This window comes from Erithacus rubecula, assembly GCF_903797595.1.
Source record: "Erithacus rubecula genome assembly, chromosome: 4".
NCBI lineage: Eukaryota > Metazoa > Chordata > Aves > Passeriformes > Muscicapidae > Erithacus > Erithacus rubecula.
Window position 1 is genome coordinate 54,991,199 of NC_136686.1, and position 17,997 is coordinate 55,009,195.

At 37.9% G+C, this 17,997-nt stretch overlaps 1 protein-coding gene across 2 annotated transcripts in view; it reads right to left on the reverse strand.

Moving 5' to 3' along the window:
- Nucleotides 1–17,997, reverse strand: part of SLC2A13 (solute carrier family 2 member 13) — a 139,127-nt gene that overhangs the window by 18,487 nt on the left and 102,643 nt on the right. For both annotated transcript variants that reach the window (XM_079304599.1, XM_079304598.1), the window contains exon 7: nucleotides 8,835–8,960. In XM_079304599.1, the coding sequence (XP_079160725.1) occupies nucleotides 8,835–8,960 (126 nt within the window). The remainder of the gene's footprint in view (nucleotides 1–8,834; nucleotides 8,961–17,997) is intronic.

Genomic DNA, 17,997 nt, shown 5'->3' on the forward strand with positions numbered 1-17,997 from the left:
CCCCACCCATCCCTGCTGTACCGGGGAGGCTCTGAATTTAATCACCCAGCAGAGCTCTCCAAAGAAGATTCCTCTGCTGTCAGCCCTAAAATTCACTGAGAATCATTAATGTTGTAACTGAAAATGAAGCCCTAAGGCTCTAAGAACACTTAAAACAAGATAATTATTTCATGCCTGATTTGTGAGAGCAAGCACTTAACACAGAGTGTTGCTCTGCTTTGATTTGTGCATGCAGGTGCAATACCCATGCCTAATCTAACGAATTTTATAAAATACATAAATGGAAAGTGATTACATTGTCTCTAGTTTATGAAATTTATGAAATTTGGGTTCCAAAGTCTTCATTATTATATGCAACTCAACAGTCTGGGATGTGACAGTCGAAGAACTCAGCAGAAATCAAAGTAACCATCTATCTTTGATGGCCTCTGGCATCTAAGAAGAGTTTTACATAAACAAGTGTTTTTTAAAAATAGCTATTTAAAAAAAAAAAAAAAAAAGAAAAAGAAAAAGGTAAATGGGAGCACACCCCATCTGAATCACAGGTCTGAAGCAGAACCTCAAACCTGTCCCTTACCATTATCTAAGCAAAACTAATGTGATAGCTGTGGAAATGTACAGGACAAAAGGAAGTTTATGCATCCTGCAAGGAGGAAAAATGCCCAACGTGCTGCTGTTGAGAAGTATGACCTGCCACGTCCCAGACTGTCCCCTTCCTAGCCTGTACTAACCAACAAGCTGAGTTAAAGTAAGGTCATGATTTTAAATCAAAAAGGATCAATAATTCCAGTTCCTCTTGTGCCAGTGAGGGATTGATGTTACTGCCTCCCTTCTCAAGGAAATGAACCACATGTGCAAACAGCATGTACAGTAATTTCTATGACTTAAACTTATCAAACATATTGAGTTATTCAACAGTCCTACTGCAGATATGTGCTGTTTTCTCTCAAAAGTAAAAAATACTCTAAAACTTCATTCTTTTAAGAAGTGAAAATATTAAAATTTTACTGTATACAATATTGTGATTATCAAAGAATTATTAGTATGGAATAAAGGTATGTAAGATGTGGATTAGGGATGCTGTTAAAGGTACAAGCTTCTGTATAGAGGTCTGTGTTCAGCCCTGTTGCAAGGTCTTTATCAGTAAAAACCTTCTACCACATGGGTCTTTCCAAAATATTTTCCACACTCCAAACAGAGAATTTCATTTTAGCAAATCCATTTCACAGTATAAAAGCCTAAAGGAATCTGCTGAGACAGTCATCAAAAATTATTTTTATTTCAATTCAATTTTCACAGTCAATAACCAAATAAATGTGAAAAAAAATATTGGAAATTCTCCTCTTCAGAAAAAAAAAAAAATCCACATGCTCCTGAATATGAGTCAGCTCCCTTTCCTGGGCTCCAAGGCAGGAGGGGAAACCCCATGTCTGTCCCAGTAGCAGCAGCTCCTACTCTGCTGTGCCCCTCTCAGACCCCTGTGCTGAACACAGCCCCAGGAGCCAGGCACCAACATCTCCCAATCTGTCCCCAAGAAGATGAGCAGCTGGAGGAGCTAATTAGCAGCAGGCTCCTATGGGCAATAAAGGCTCTCTAATGTACATTTCATAAGGGAGAGAGAAAAGCTGCAGGAATTATCCTCTAAGCACACTGATGAGTGACTGACAATTCTCTCGTACACACTGGCATTTTTTTCTCCTTTGCTTTCCTATCTCCTTTGCCAGCTAGGAGCAAACATGCTTTTTAAACAGGGAACAAGAGTATCTTCCTTTTAGTTCCCCTTCAGCTGACCAGAGAATGACTGTAAAAAGCTGAAAGCTTGCTTCTTCAGCAGATGTATATGTAAATTTTGAACACCATACCCTCTTTTTCTTTGGATCATTTTTAGAATGAAGAGCACTGACTCAAATATTTTTTCCATTTAAATAATACAATTTTTCCAGACACCAGCATTCAATTGATAATGTTTCAGCTCAAGGGCCACTTTTGTTTTTATATTCCAATTACCTCAATGCTACAAGCATCTGAAGTAGTTGTACCAAGTAACCCAAACAGCAGTTGGCATTCCCAACCAGAATGCCTTTTAACCAGTAACCTGGAATAAGATCCACAAGCAAAATGCAATAAAAAGGAATGGATAGAGACCAAGTATACAATGTTTCAAACTAACTAGTCCTCCTTTAAAATGTTATTTTGTGCTGGGTGTCTCCAACAAATTCTGTCTTCAGCATAAAAACTAAACGTTTCCTAGTCAGAACACACTCACTTCATAACAAGTCTTTTCAAACATCCAGGATTTGCCACTGGTTGAGTAGAAATACTGTGTTAGAGCTATTAATAGTAATTCCTAGGTAATTATCTGAAAGGAATGTAAATAGTTTCAGTTTAGATTATCATGTTGCTCTGCTTGCTATTTTAGACCTAAAATGCAGCTATAATATGCAAAGTACCTTATTTGTACAGGCATTAAATTAAAATATAATCATGTTTTAACAGTAACTAAAAAAAGTCTTCCCTCTTTAGCAAGTTAAACAGTTAAAAAAAAAAGACAAGACTATCTTATATGAAAGTTACAATAAAATTCCATCCTCAATTATTTAATTACACCCTTGCAATATTTCAGCACATATATAGATTTCACCATCTTTATACATGGTTAAAACAAGCTTATTATGGTTCTCAGCTCTGCCATGAAATAATTTCCTTTTAAAACAATTTTAAAGTGTGATATCTTAAAGATTTGAGCAGGAAGAGTGGCTGAAGGGATCTGAACATGAAAATTCCACTTATTTTAGTACCTACTCCTGCATCACCAATAAGGCAGGCTCATTAAGGATTAAGGACACAGTATTCTATATTACTTTATCCTTCTATTCTTCCTCTTTGCTCTTACCAGTTAGCAGAAATGGCTTTAAAATACGCTTACAAGATTTCTTAAGTTCCTCCTCTACATCCCTTTTACAAATCACACTGATATATGCAACCATTAGACTGTGATTACATGTGTGATAACCCTCCCAGGAAAGACCTTGTGCTTTAGAGCTTTGGCTAACAAAGACTATAATCAGTTTCAGATCTTCTTTTAATTTCTGTTTTCACATACCTCACTAATAGATATTGTGCTGAAGTACATACTTCTAATCAAACAGGACAAATATGATTGTGCCCTACCACCCAGCTGCTCCAGGTTTTCATACTTACTAGCACTGGGGAAGGTAATCAGAATATAATTCTGCATATATCTTGATTTTCTTTTCTAAACAATTTTGAGGCAGAGAGGGGGCGTTTTATGTTCTGGTTCCTACTGAAGTGATGAATATTTCAATTTAGCTAACATTTACCATATTGTTCATCAAGAGATTTCTCTAAGACTACTGGTTATAATCACAACTCTTCTGAGTGCTGCCAACATACATGCAGATGTGAATATTCTCTTAATCCTGCTACTTTCCTGAATCATTTACTCCCTCTACCTCTTCATCTATCTATTTATCTGATGACTTGTTAAGAGAAATACTAGTTTCTCTTCTAATTACTGTTGAGTTAAGAATAAATTTTCAATGCAGATCTTTGTAGAAAGGTTTCAAATAATAATTTCAGAAATAAAATCTTCTACCAATACTTTCTGCATGACAAAACAAGCCACATCTACCCATGGACAGCAGAGTGCTTAATTCCTGAAAGATTGCTCTGGGGCTAATCTTTCCTTGGTAACAGCAAAGGTCCATAATGCTGTTTCTCATGATGTACTGAAAACAGATTCTCAGCCTTCAAATGTGAAAATACACACACACATTCTTTCTTACATTAGTAAAGCAGTCACTTTTAAAGCAGGAACTTTTACAAATATATCTGTCATGGTGCAAAACAAGCGTAATGAACTTACATGTCTGTCTTTATCTATAAGGGAAAAAAGTAACATGGTATTTTTAGAAAAATCTAATGTTCTTTCAAAGAAAAAGTATTCCAATAGTTTTGAGTCTCATTTGCTATGCATTAGACAAGAGGCAGCACTGCATGAACGTAAAGCTCTCCAGAACACACTCGAGGCTGTGACAGACACTGGTATGTCCCCTGTTGGAAATAAACCAATCTGTTGTCTGAGAACCCAGCTAATGAACTCACATGAATTTATTTTTTTAAACCAGTGGAATCTAGTTAGCATCCAGGCTCTAATGCCAAGGTCATTAGCCACACTCCTGAAGCTGGGAAAGAGGGTTTGCCTGCCTAACCTGCTTCCTCTCTGCACAGGCAATTCAAAGCCACTTTTCCCCCCAAACAGGTTTCCAAGACACATTTAAACACCTCAGCAAATTAGCAGATATGAGCAACAGGCACACAGTGAAACCTAGCAGCATTACTGAGAATCTGTAAACATGCCATTCATTTTACATGGAAGGAAGATGCTCAGGAGAGCACAGATAGAGGAAAACAGAGCTTCCCAAAGACAGAGCTCTTCAGCACTGACTGTCCTTAGAGAGGGGAGTGCTTCTTTATATTGAGAAAAGCAGAATTCTCCATGAAGCATTAAACTCCCCAGGCAGGGAGATGTTCCTCTAACAAAGTTAACAAAAATGGCTGAAAAAAACAAATCACTCAGCTTCTCTGTCTTTACAGATTTCTGCTCCCAGTCATTCTCCTTCAGGGACCTGCCAGTTAATTGCATGGACAGGATGGTTTCTAGGCTTGTCTCTGATCTGATGATGATGTTATTATTTCTTCATAATTGTTTACTGTATAAAATCAACATCATTCTCTCCAGAGGAAGACTGCTCGGAGTTGCTCATGAGAGCGTTTTAGCTCAGTTGCAGGTCTGCTGTCGTCTTGACAACATACTCATGTCAAGGTTAATGTCATATCAAGGCACTGTAAGTAGCTCCTTCCCTTGCTGTCATTCTTTCAACTGTAAGGGTAGTAATGCAATTTAAAGTTTCTTCATTCTTGGCTGACCTTTAGGAGTATTGCAATTACACACAGAGAAGTTTCAAGAGAGAAATTTCTCAGAGTACTGTGGGAGTAATTGTAATTGTGGGGAAAACCCAGAAAGCACAGCACTGAAAGCAATCACCTCTACATTTTGTCCTGGCTGCGAGAGGGATGACCTCTGTTGTGCCACCTGAGCTTCATATTGGAACCTTCCCATTGCATCTCCATCAAGTGACATAATGTTTTTTATTAAGTTTATGGGGATTTCGTAATTCAATGTTCATGAAGTAGAGAATTAAAAGGCTTTCTGTGCTACTGCTAAGTGCAAAACTTTCCTAAATCTTGGAAAACAGAGTGCCAGTGCAGAACCGTGAGACTACACTGAAAGAAAAGATACAGCTCTTCTTCTTTTACTACAAAGTAAATAATTTAAGAGTATTCTTGCTCACTGTCTTGGAATCATCCTTTATGTATCCCTGGGCAGAGCTGGAGGCATCAAGACTTTCATGTCAACAGCTATTTTGTTAACTGGTTCAGAAGTACCCAGAGCAGCAAAGCACCTGCCTGTGCTAAGTCACTCCTCTCTGGGTTATTCTAATACCAGTTGTGTTTATGTAACTGATTAAATAATGAACAATCTCTATTGCTTGTGGTCCATGCATGATCTTACAGGCACATCCATTGCACATCACCCATGCTGCTTAAGCTCTGACTTGGACTCAGATTTATTCTTGTGCAGTCTCTCTCTCCCCCAGGACCACTGCCAGCCACGGAGTTTCCAGCATTCAACAGAACCCAAACGCTATATTCTTCTTGAAAAATATGTGGATGCTTTAATTGTCTCCCTGGGTTTCTATGACAACCACAGCAACATAAACAGCCTTGCTGGCAGCCACAGGAGACTGAAATCTCTGCTCTCTTCCCTCCCTTCCCCAGAACTTCTCAATGTAGAACATACCGTAACCAAATAAATGCAATTAACATTGGAGGTGGTATCTAGTACACCTGGCTGGCACTGGGGAAATTTCTTGGAAATAAAATGCATTATAGTATTTTATGGTAACAGACAAAGCATTTCCTGCTACATCAGTGTTATCGAAGTACCTTGGGACCAGCAGTGAAAAACAGTGCAAAGCTATAAATACATAAACAGAAGTTTTCTATGCCAGCCTGTATGGCTGCTGAGAGCTTTAAAAAATATATGACCAGGCCTTCTCTGTTAGTGCTTCTGAGCACCTCTCACCTTGGTGGTAGCTTATACACCAGGAATAGGTAAGGCCCTGAGTAAATGTCAGGGCAGTTGGGCTTCAGATGGCTGCACCTCCCAGCTTCCCAGCAGGAAAATCACAAACCAGGTGTGACCACAGCAGCAGTAAAACGCTCTGCATGGCACTGGCAGCCTGAGCCCAGGAGGAGCTCTAACACCTGCATCAGCACCCTGACAGCTGCTGCTTCTGCTAAAGCTCAGACATCTGATGTCCAACAAGTCCCAAACAAATAACACTGGTCTTTCTTCTCTCTTGAGCAAAATTCATGGCAAAATAGATTTTCCATGAGCCAAGGGTAACCCTGGAGGTTTTAAGCCATTTAAACTCGTTTGTCTAATACCAGATGGCTTGAAGCCATCAGGATACACAAGAGTTACAAAAGAGGCTGTGATAATTGGGGCTATCAGCTGTCCATACTCACAAAATAGCCTTTCAAATTATTATACTGCTTTCTGACCACCATAATGATCTAGTTTGTGACAAAGTAACTCTGTGAAAGAAAGGGCTGCAATTTCCTTCACAGTGCTGTCAGTTTGTCTCAGGCACTTGTTCTCCCTATGCTGCCAGGGAGATACAGATGCCTTGGGCTGCTCTGAGACACAACTGATTTTGCTGTAAAGCAGACTCAGGATTTGAGCAAACCTGTGAGCCCTTGGAAACAAAAATCTATGGGAATTCCCCATGGCCAGTAAGCAGCAATGCATGTATCTGTGAGGAGGAGGAGCAGAATGCAAAGGAGGAGGTAAAATGCTTCCCTCTTCCACAGGGCTTGGAAGGCACAGAAGGTGCCACCTGACATTTCACAGCTTGAAGGACCAGCTTTTTGAAAACTGCCTCATTACACAGACCAGGTGGAGGCAAGCGAGAAATTAATGAAAAAAACACTAGAAATGGTGATGAATATTTAGAAAAAGAAATGTGGATATTTTTTGGTTTTCCATCTTAGGGCAGAACTTTCACAATGGTGATTACCAATATAACATATATAAAATTTTTTGTTTCCTCTTGAAGGATTTTAAGCAGGGTCCTTGTGCTATGGAATTCTTGCACGTGGAAAGACTGCATTTTGCAATATGAAAAGGAAATATTTTTTCTTCCCTATCTAATTTGCTCTAATAGGCTGTATAGCAAAGAGTCTATGTGAGACTGAATCATGAATATGAAAAAATTGCTTATGCTTACATTTACTGAGCTAAACAATAGCACTGGCTATTGAAATAAAGTTTAATTTTATCTATCAACTGTTAATAACAAGTTTTTGTTTGCATGTATGTCTTCTATTAGCATTCTAGTGTGATTCTGCTAATTACAGACAAGTTACTTAAAACTACAGCATATAGAAAATGAATTTTGACTTGGAATTTAAAGAGATATCTGTTACCTTACAAAATGAGAGTCCACATGGTGCAGATCACATAAGGCTACCAGGCAACATGCAAGGGATGTTCCATAATGTGACATTGAAGTTAGTCACAGAACAAGCAGGTCAGATGAGATTTTTTAGCTTTCACAGCAATTTATTAACTGTAATAGCCCCAAAATGATCACAGTGCTTTTAAATTAGGATTTAAAAATATAAGCTTCTCTTTTCTGCACCTGGAATTAATTACTAGGCCTAATGGTATGGAAATCAAAATGAATTCAATTTTACAGTAGTTTTATAATAATGATTCTACAATTAGTAGATATTTTCATACTTTTCAACCTCTGTCCAATATGACTCAGTGCCATTAAGACAGTTGGGTTTAAATTTTGAGAAGTATGTATGAAAGTTAAGAAGAAAAAGAGGCCCAAACCACCACACAAACCTTTGCCTATTCCCTAGGTATGTTCATGGTGTGTGGGTGGCTGAGAAGAATTATATCGAGGTGGTTTTATCAGAAGAAGTAATTACATAATTCCCTTGTGGCTCTGAACCATTCTAAACCCTAATCCAAGCCTAATCATTACTGAAGTATTCATAAAGCCTCCACAAGATAACGTTGCAGCTCACAAAGCTATTCCTTAGGAACAATCAGTACTTCAGAGAACTCAAAGGTTCCTACAACTTCACAGGAAATTTTTGTGTTTAAGAAAGAGGTGTGATATATTTTGCAGTTGTACCTAGGAATGTACATGTTTTTACACTCAAGTGCAACATATGGCATGACACCCCTTTCAGGCACAGAACCACAGAAATCAGTAAATGAGCAGCCCCGTGCCTTTGACAATTTGAACTTTTCTGATTTTGCTAATTTTAGTGTATTCAGCTATGCTAATTGTTTCTTTGGTAGGCCAATATTAAAAGTGTAATTTAATGAATGCATTTAAAATGAAAATTAATTCAGAGAGCTTTAAGTAGGGAATATGCCACTTCAAATGAATGAAAAACATAAAGGAAAGGTAATTTTCCTCATTTCTAGTGTACTTTTGCTACACTTCCTAAGTGTCAGACTACCCCAAGAGGGCTGCACACATCAGGGTCAAGCCTTTAATTTATTGTTAGGAAATAATCACCCATTTTTGACAATGCCAAGTTATCTTCTTCTTCCTGAACATCTTAAGAACTTAACACTTTTTGTAAATCAAAATTGTTCTCAATAGCATAAAACACACTCTCTGTAGAGCACAAGGCTAAAAACATCTTGACAAGTGACATACCTGCCCCAAGCTGCTTTCATTGTCGAATCTTTATCAACAGGAATGCATGAGGACTCAACAACACTTGATTTATTCAATTTGTAGCAAAGACCACAGTCTGGATCTAACATACATCCATTGCAATAACTGAAAGAGAAAAAAAAATAAATACTTATGCAACACTTCATTCATTTGTGGATGTCAAAACCAACAGCACCTCCTAAAAAGTTTTGGACTGCACATAGTTGTCAGTGTTGGAGACAAGAAAAATAAGTTCTCCAAAAAGTATCACATATTGCTTTCACCCTCTTTGGTAACACATTTGGGTAGTCCATCTGCATCTATCTTGTTATACTTGATCAAATTGCAGGAGAATTCATTCACAGAATAAATTTTAATTGAAAAAAGACAGTTGACTTGGTTGCATTTTGTTATATTGATATATGTATATTGATACTACATCAATGTACATCAATGGGCAGCAACCAAAATAGTTTAGAGGTACAGAAGACTGCAAGTGAATGAAAACATTTTTATAAATCATAAATGTATTTAAGTATGCAATAATAATACAAAAATGTATAAAATTATAATATTTTCTTATACTGAAAAGAATCTCATGCCATCAAACAGGATTGTGACATATGATTTTCAAACTATAGAACATTTGCCACTGAAATGATGACACCAAAGTGCCTGTAAGCAACATGAATTTCTAAAAAGACACAGCAATTAGTGTCATCTTTGTGGTGCTGCCAGCAGAGGACAGGACAGGGACTGGACACTCCTGGTTTCCCTCAGTTCCTCACAAGAATCAATGCAGAGATAAACAGCAGAGCTGGATTTGACTGTCTGTTCCATCACGCTGAGAAACTACACAAAACCTCATGTGGTGCTGGGTATCAGTAACCAGTCAAGTGGGAAGAACAAGATATCTTATTTATTCCTCCCTCCCATCCACAAAAAAAAAAAATTGAGAGATTTGAGTATTGATTCCAGTGTCTGTCTACAGGGCTGCTAGTTCAGCTGATCCTCTGGCTTTATTGGATGCTGTAGAATAATTCAGGTTGGAAAGGACCTTTAACACCATCAAATCCAACTGGTCTTCTGATGGCATTCAACATAATAAAGGCTGGATTTCATGTCTTGCCAAATGTACAGAGTTACTCATAACAATATAAATAATTTAAAAGTTGTTATTTTCCATGTTTTTTCTGAAGTTTGTCTTTCAGATCAAACAGTTAAATAACAGCTCTTTACATTTGGGCTAGGATTTCCTGTCATTACCTATATAGTGAGTTCATACACTCAAACTCTGGCTTCAGATTTTAGAGACAAGACTAATTTATGCCAGAGGAAACACAGAAATCCAACACACAGGACCTAAAGCCATTTCAGATGTAACTCCCAGCAGACTAAGAGTAGGCAATTGCTATTCAGAACATTTAGCATTCTTTTGTACCCTGTTTTATCACTGATATAAAATTTTATGTTGTCTTTGATAAGGTACATGGTCATTGCTTTTTCCAAGATGAAGACCAGTGTTTTTGCCTCCAAAACCCCAGCACATACACATTAAAATTGCTTCATAACACAATAAAGAAGCCTCTATCAGTTACCAAGTCTAATGATAACAGAAGATGCAGCATAAAATAAGCAAGGAAGATTTTTTTTTCAAAAAAGCAGTTAAAAAACAACTAAAGACACCATGTGCTGAGGCTGCTCACTCTAGAAGTAAAATATATAGTAGTTTCAGGTTTATGCTCTTCTTCCCTCTAGCCCCTTATTATTTGCTAAACTATTTAAACAATTTGAAATTGAGCACATATTCTGACATACATGCTCATAGTGATATAAATAATATAGGATATAGAATATACTAAACCAGGTAAAGAAGGAACAATTTAAAACTTACTGAAATTAAACTACCTCCTACCTCCTACATATCAATCTATATACATAGAAAAACATGGAGGATGAATATTTAAAAATACTGGTAATTATTCAAATCCACACCACAAATCAGTTATGGCCTTGAAAGCTCTATGTAAGAGCACTCCTGGAGTCTAAGCAGGAAAGGAAATTTGCATTCCATTATAAACAGGAGATATGCTTCCTCTAGTTATCATGAGATATTTATATTTGAGCTAAGTTTATGACCTAGTGTCTTGAAAACAAGTTAATCAGTGAAAAGCTGGTTCAAAATTCCCAGGTAGGATGGTTGTCTGTAAGACTGACAATTGAAGATTGAAATACCTGAGAGAGATTATTTGATTTTGATGAAACCAGGCAGCATTAGAGCAGAAAGGTTTCACAATGAGCCTGCTTGCCAGCTGGGCTCCTAGGCAACCCAACGAGAAGGCAAGTGTCAGGACTTGAGATGCTTCAGCCTGTGAGGCAGAATAACAACAACCAGGACTCTCAGAAATCCAAAAATGCCCAGCTTCTTTGCAGATCAATGCATGAGCTCAGCAGAACAAAGTAGCCTGGCCTGTCAGATTATGGGGAACTGCCATGGAATGGGATTTCTGGGCTCCTGCTTAAACACCACAACATGTTTACTGTTTAGCACAGTAGATAACCCCCAACCCTGTGATTCACACTCAACATCTCTCCCCTTCCTCCAACCACACAGGAATAACTGATCTCTAGAAAGACTGACAGCACCAATTTTGAGGTGCTTTGATAGCAATTTCTTGCCAGGCTGAGCAGCAGCAACTTCCAGAACACTGTGCTCTGGATCAGCCTGCCTGATTAACTGCTCCTGAGGTCAGAGGCTGATCACAAAGGCCACAATGCCATCCTCTCTCACAGAGATCTTACACTAAATGGATTAATTACTAATTGACAGTTTACTAGGCTCTAATGCAGACTCTAAATGTAAAATACTGAATAAAATCCCTGACCTGCCAAAGTGACTCTCTAGGTGCTGGTGGCTCATAAGTGCTTTTCCCCCCTGCTTAGAATACCCAATACTTATATTTGTTTCAGCATTTTATTTTACACTTTAAATTTGCAAAATAACCTTGTAAGTAATGACTCTCCTACAAGTCTCTGTAGTCTTGTAATCTGAGCTAAAATTTTACCTTGCTACTTTTTGATGAGTGATTTAATACTAAAAGACCCTTGCCTAGTGCCTTTGCTCTGTAAGTACCATTTCTCTTTTTCTCACACTATTTTGACTTTTTCAAGCTGAACCTCAATTCAAAACATTCCATCAATTATCATTTTTGCCACATTTTAAAAACTTTCAACTTTGCTTTCCATATTCTGTTATCCAATTACAAAATGCAATGGTATGTTCAGATTATCCAGCTACAGAAATGCAAACTCAACCTGAAAATTTATTCTGGACTGTGTAGCTGCAGAGAATATAGCACCTGATTTCATAATATTCTACTGCATGAGCAGCAGAACAGCCACTCAAGAGTATCAAAACACCCCCAAATACAGACTTTTTTGTGGACAGATTCTTCCCACTACTTTCAGATCCATCACTCTCACTAAGTACATGCTGCAGAATCAGCCTGAGTATGTGAAGAGGGCTTTTTCTGGGAAAAACTGATAGACCTGCTACATTCAAGTTGGACCTGATGATCCTTATGGGTCCCTTCCAACCTGAGATATTATATGCAAGACATTTCGCTCATGCCCTGTCTTGTCCACAGAGTAAATTCCACTGTTGTGAGCTTTTTTAACCCACTTCTCCTGCTCTGTATGATGCAAATATTCATATTCCTGAAGCTGGTTTTCCTCACAGAACTGCAGGAACAACAAAAACTGTCTCAGGCAGGAAAGGCTCACTGTAGGGACAGAAGGGTCTTGCACTACCTGCTGAAGATTAGCACATCCCAACCAAAGAGAATATAAGCTGCAAATCACTGCAGGCTGGAAGGAATGGCACTTTGACTGCACTGCTTTCTCCTATTTTCAGCTTGCTGTTCACCACTGGAAACATGAGCCTAAGACAGGTGGCTTTTCATCCTGCTCTCAGGTTACTCTTTGCTCTCAAGGTTGGCTCTGTACACAGTCTCTGCCTGCCTTAGCATGCAGTGTAGTTCCATTCTGTCTCCTTACATAACAACAAGCTGGGATCAAACTTTCCTTCCTTCTGTTCATGTATTCTATCTACAAGACAAGGTCTCTTCCTCCAGCCTTGACCTAAAGAAAATGACCACATCAGCTGAGCTCAGTATCACTGGTCAGGCCAGGCCTACTCAACTGGACTCACCAAGGGACCAGGCAACTGATGAATCCCAACAGCCAAGGTGTTGAGCTTAACAACAACAAAAATCAAACCAAGGACTTATGGACAAATACTGCAGTAGAATTATTAGCTCTGTTGACATATTAGGATATTAATACTTTCAGCCAGATATACAACTATGGATCTTAGGGCTTTTTTGACAAATAGCTTACTTCATTTTATACACAAACTCATGTCAGTTAGTTATGAGGACAATGTTAAAAACTGCCTGATGCTTGTGCCTGAGGGCTTGTGCTGTTTGCACAGGCTTCAGAGCACCTCAGGCTTGAAGTCAAGGCTTGCTTTCTACTTCTGATGGTGCCTGTGTTGCTTCCAGAAGTGAAGCACTAAATTCAGGTTACATACAACTGGACAAGAATAAAGGGGATGCTTTAAGCAGTTAAAATCTGTGCTAACTTCAGATACCACTTCCAGCTGTTATATCTGGGACATAGGAAATACAATAATTAACAAAGAATGAGAAAAAGTCACTTGGACTTCAAGAACACTTTTCTGCTATTTTAAGAGACTAAGTGTCAGAAATTTATTTGCTAAGTTCTACCTGTTAGGTAACACATGTATCTATTTAGTGGTGTCCATAAGGAAAAGCTATAATTTATAATCACAGTACTTGGATGCTAATTGCAGTTCTGCAATTTACCACACAGATACTCCAACAGATCTAAATCACAGTTATGTTCAAGAATGATCAATCCTTTCTCATCTTCAAATCAGGCTCCTGCTCCATCTGTTCCACTGAGATGATTCTTTGGTGTCCTCCCAAAAGTTCCAGACCAGCCCTGAATCTTTACCCTCCTTGATATGCCAACACATATAAATATATTAGCTTTCTTCAATCATTCCTTAAATCTTCTTCACAAAGGCTCTCATTCCTCAACTATAAGACATAATTTACACAACCCCACAGAAATTCTTCTCAGCTTCTTGAGGTTTGCTACTCCTGCTTTAGATGTGGTGAAGATATGAAGGTTCATCTATTCTTCTCACCTATCACAGTCCTATGAGGATAATGACTCTACAAACCTTGCCTAGTCCTTAGATCATCTATCACAGCTATCCCACTGCTGCCACAAGCACCTAGGCAGCAGACTGTGCTGAAATGCTGACATCACATGGGAAGTGTCCTGAACTACTTGTTTATAGGTATCCATTGCTTCTTGTCTTTGAAGTTTTTTTCTCTGAATTTATAGAGCCTCCAACTACAGTTTCTTGATTTATTTCTGGAACTAAGCAACATAGACAATAAAGAGCAGAAACAATTGACTTAAACAAGTCTTTATCTTGGACAGAATGGATGTCTCTGTAGCACAATTTGTTTTCAAAACTACTTTTCCAAAGAGACCCTACACATAGATACTATATTCCCAGCTTCAGGCAGATCAGATAGAAGCCCTGATCAAACTTGATTAAAATCATTCTTGTGTGACTAAAGCCCGCAGACCATGTAAAGTATAACACCATTACTTTGGAAGATTTTTAAAAACCATTCCCTAAACATTGTTTTGGTTTTCTTAAACAGCAAAGTCAAAAAGTGCTAGCACAGATGTGAAATGTTAATAGGTTACTATGTGAATAACAGCTTGTTTCCTCACTAATGCAGAGTTTGAGCCAAAGCATGTGGAGAACTTAACAATGGTTACAGGAATTGCACTGTACTCAGACATTATAGTTACTTTTCAGATCTTTGTGTTTAAATTGATGAGGAGTTTTTTCTCATTCACTTTAAAGATGCTTACTACATGGACTGACATATTCCTTCCTATCCTTTATAATTTAAAATTAAATTACAAGTTTTGAGCAATAGGACCAACATGCCAGCACAGGGAAAATCATTACCAAGCAATATATCACTATATTATTTACTTAATAAATTTCAAGACTATGTTGAGGTCATTTCACAGTTCTGCAACATAAACTATTAGAATTTTAAGTACACTTCATAAGAGCTGGCAAAAGCATTCTTAGACATGTTTATCTCTTTATATATTCACAATTTTCTGACCTCAATGGCCAAAGCACATTATTACTGCAATTCTCAGTTGTCAGAAAGACCAGTAGCTCAGGCACTTTGACATTAGAAAGAGAAAATGAGAATCATATTTTAGCAAATACTGGTTCCATGCTATAGTGACATTATGAAAAACAGCAATGCCTAGTTTGCTGATAAATCAGATTGTCAATGAGTTCTCAATAAAATGAAGTACAATACCTAATACACCTATTATATGCATCCTAAGGCTATTAAATACAATAAAACCAGCTCAGTTTCTAGGTTAGCTGAGTTTTTCAGAAGTGACCACAATTATATACTTCTGCTATATTCATAAAGAAAAGAGATACCTCTGTCTATTAGCTACCTTACTAAATGGCTATGTGGGAATTCTAAATATTGCTGCCTTCATCTTGGTGGTGTGTATTTGTACAGTGAGCTAAGGATCATGAACCACGTGAGGCTGACTAATTCAAAACTGAACAACAGAGTCCTTGTGTGCCCAGCACAGCTGGCACTGCCTGTATTATTTTAATCAGTCTGAAGACAATCTGTTCAGGAAGGATTCCGAGAAACTTTGTGTGCACAGGTAATTTCCCTAAGATATGAGGGCTGACCTAAGCTTAACACAATATTTACCATTTTCATATAGTAACTGACATGAAAAATATTGCTTAAGCAGAACAGGTTTGCATCATGTCTTCTAGAGCAGACCAAGTTTCAAAAAGTGCAGAGAGACACATGAATGGAGACAAAAGAAGCAAAAATACAGGACAGCAGGACCACAGTCATTTTACAGAAATGGCTGAATGTCCCAGTCACATCATTGATTCTTTAAAGATTGGGAAAAGGTGGGAGGGTAGCTAATACACATGCCCTAACCTAAACCTCCTTCCAGAATCAGGCAAGTTCCCTGGTATAGAGTTTTGGTAGTCAGAATAATAATAGGAATGGATAGATCATCTTTTCACCTCTAAGGTGACAAATTTTGGAATGGTATGGCTTTGTATTCTTAAATTTATCTTTGAGATTTCTGTGGCCTTGATGATAAGTATGATCACAGCTGCTGAGGCAATTAAGACAAATAAAACAGGCAGTCACACTACAAATATCCACACAACCTTATACAGCTGAGTGTGAAAGTGAAATGTGATTAATGGACGTGCAGAGAGGAGCATTCACCCTGCCTCTCCTCAGTGAGATACACACCCACCTCCAGCTGTAAGGAGGCAAAACAAATTACAGTGTTTAGAGTGCCCTGCTGAATTTGTGGTATTTACATGATTCAATTTTCTTTCCCCAGATTAATGAATTATTTTTTGGCTGTTCAAGTATAATATTGTACGTCTCTACACCAAATGAAAATACTTTATTTGATTTATTTTATGCACAGTATATCTTACTGGTTTGTTTTCTGCAACTATGTACAGGTACCTTGTAACTCCATTTGCATGGCACAGCTCTTTGAGAACACAGTACTCGAGCCCTACATGCTTTTTTGAATTAGGACAATGACTGTTCCCTTTTTTTGGTAGTCTTTCTATCTTCATTGCTATTCTAGCAGTAGGAATTAGTCTGTGCAGAGGAATATGGATCTGAAGGACAACAAGCAAACAGATTCTTTGTAGTAGCTCTAAGGGTTCCTTAATAGACACCCACACTTACTTTATTTAACCCAATGGATTTACTAACATAAAAGGCATTTTTACTCTTCATAGTATCAGTGAAACTTCTGTCAGCAAAATAAATTCTACTGACATTTTCATAACTTATACACTTTGACACAGACAAACACAAATTATATTTAGGAAACACCCCCACACTCTGAAATGCCCAAGCTGCAAACAGGTTTTGACTTTAAGCATACCTCACCTCAGAAAAGCACCATGTCCCCATAAGAGGAAGAGAACTACGAGCTGCATTTGTGCAGCCACATATTTAAAAAGCAGTTACAGGGACATGGCATCATGTGTTCATCTTCTGAAGTTCTGCTGCCTTTTGCTTTTCCCAAACCCTCTGAGACCTCTTGAAGACTTGCAACATACAATGTTAAGCAATCTGAGACCAGCAGTTTTACTGGAACAAGCTAAAATATGGGTTAAAGAGCAAGGGATCACTGCCATTAATTTACTTCCCTTAACTTTGATTGGATATTCTGTTTGCAACTGTCTCCACAGCAACACTTGCTGCCCTACACCGTGGGTATCTGTACAGTAAAGCCATTATTCTTAGAGTGGCAAAGAAATATGCAAGAATGATGTTATACAGAGTAGACTTTTACTTCCAAATCCTTAGGTTTGGGAATCTTTTTGATTCAACTGTATAATTGCCATGGGGAATACCTCCAAAGCCAAAAAGCAGAGAAAGGTCACAATGTAAAAGGTCACAATGTAAAACTCAGCCTTTAGGTTTTCTCTGGTTTGCAATCCCCATCTCCTCTACCTTCCAAGACCATGCATGTTATCCTGAAGTTCTTCTAACCCAAGTGGAATGCCAAAAACATCTATTTCCTCTTGACAAAACTAGTATTCTGTATTTCATTCAGCTTATTGGCAATGTGCATAGAAATCAGGGATACTTGGATCTTAAACAGCCACTTTTCCAAGGCTTGTATGCCTTCAGAAATAATTAGTACTAACATTCATTATGCTGAAGGAATTCTTCCTTTGGCTTCTTCTGGATCACAGTTTGGTGATGCTTTGAGGCATAAAAACTTATACAATTTTAAGTATACAAGAGTGAAAGTTATTATTATGCATATCAATTCCTACTTTTCTGTACAAACCTTTTAAATACTGGGTGCTGTAGCCTAATTCTGTGCTTTGTGGGCAAAAGCATCCATTTATAATTTTCAGCTCTCCTGGCTTTTGTGTCCCTTGACTAAAGTATAACAAAAGATTAAAATAGAAGCCCCTAAAGCTTTCTCA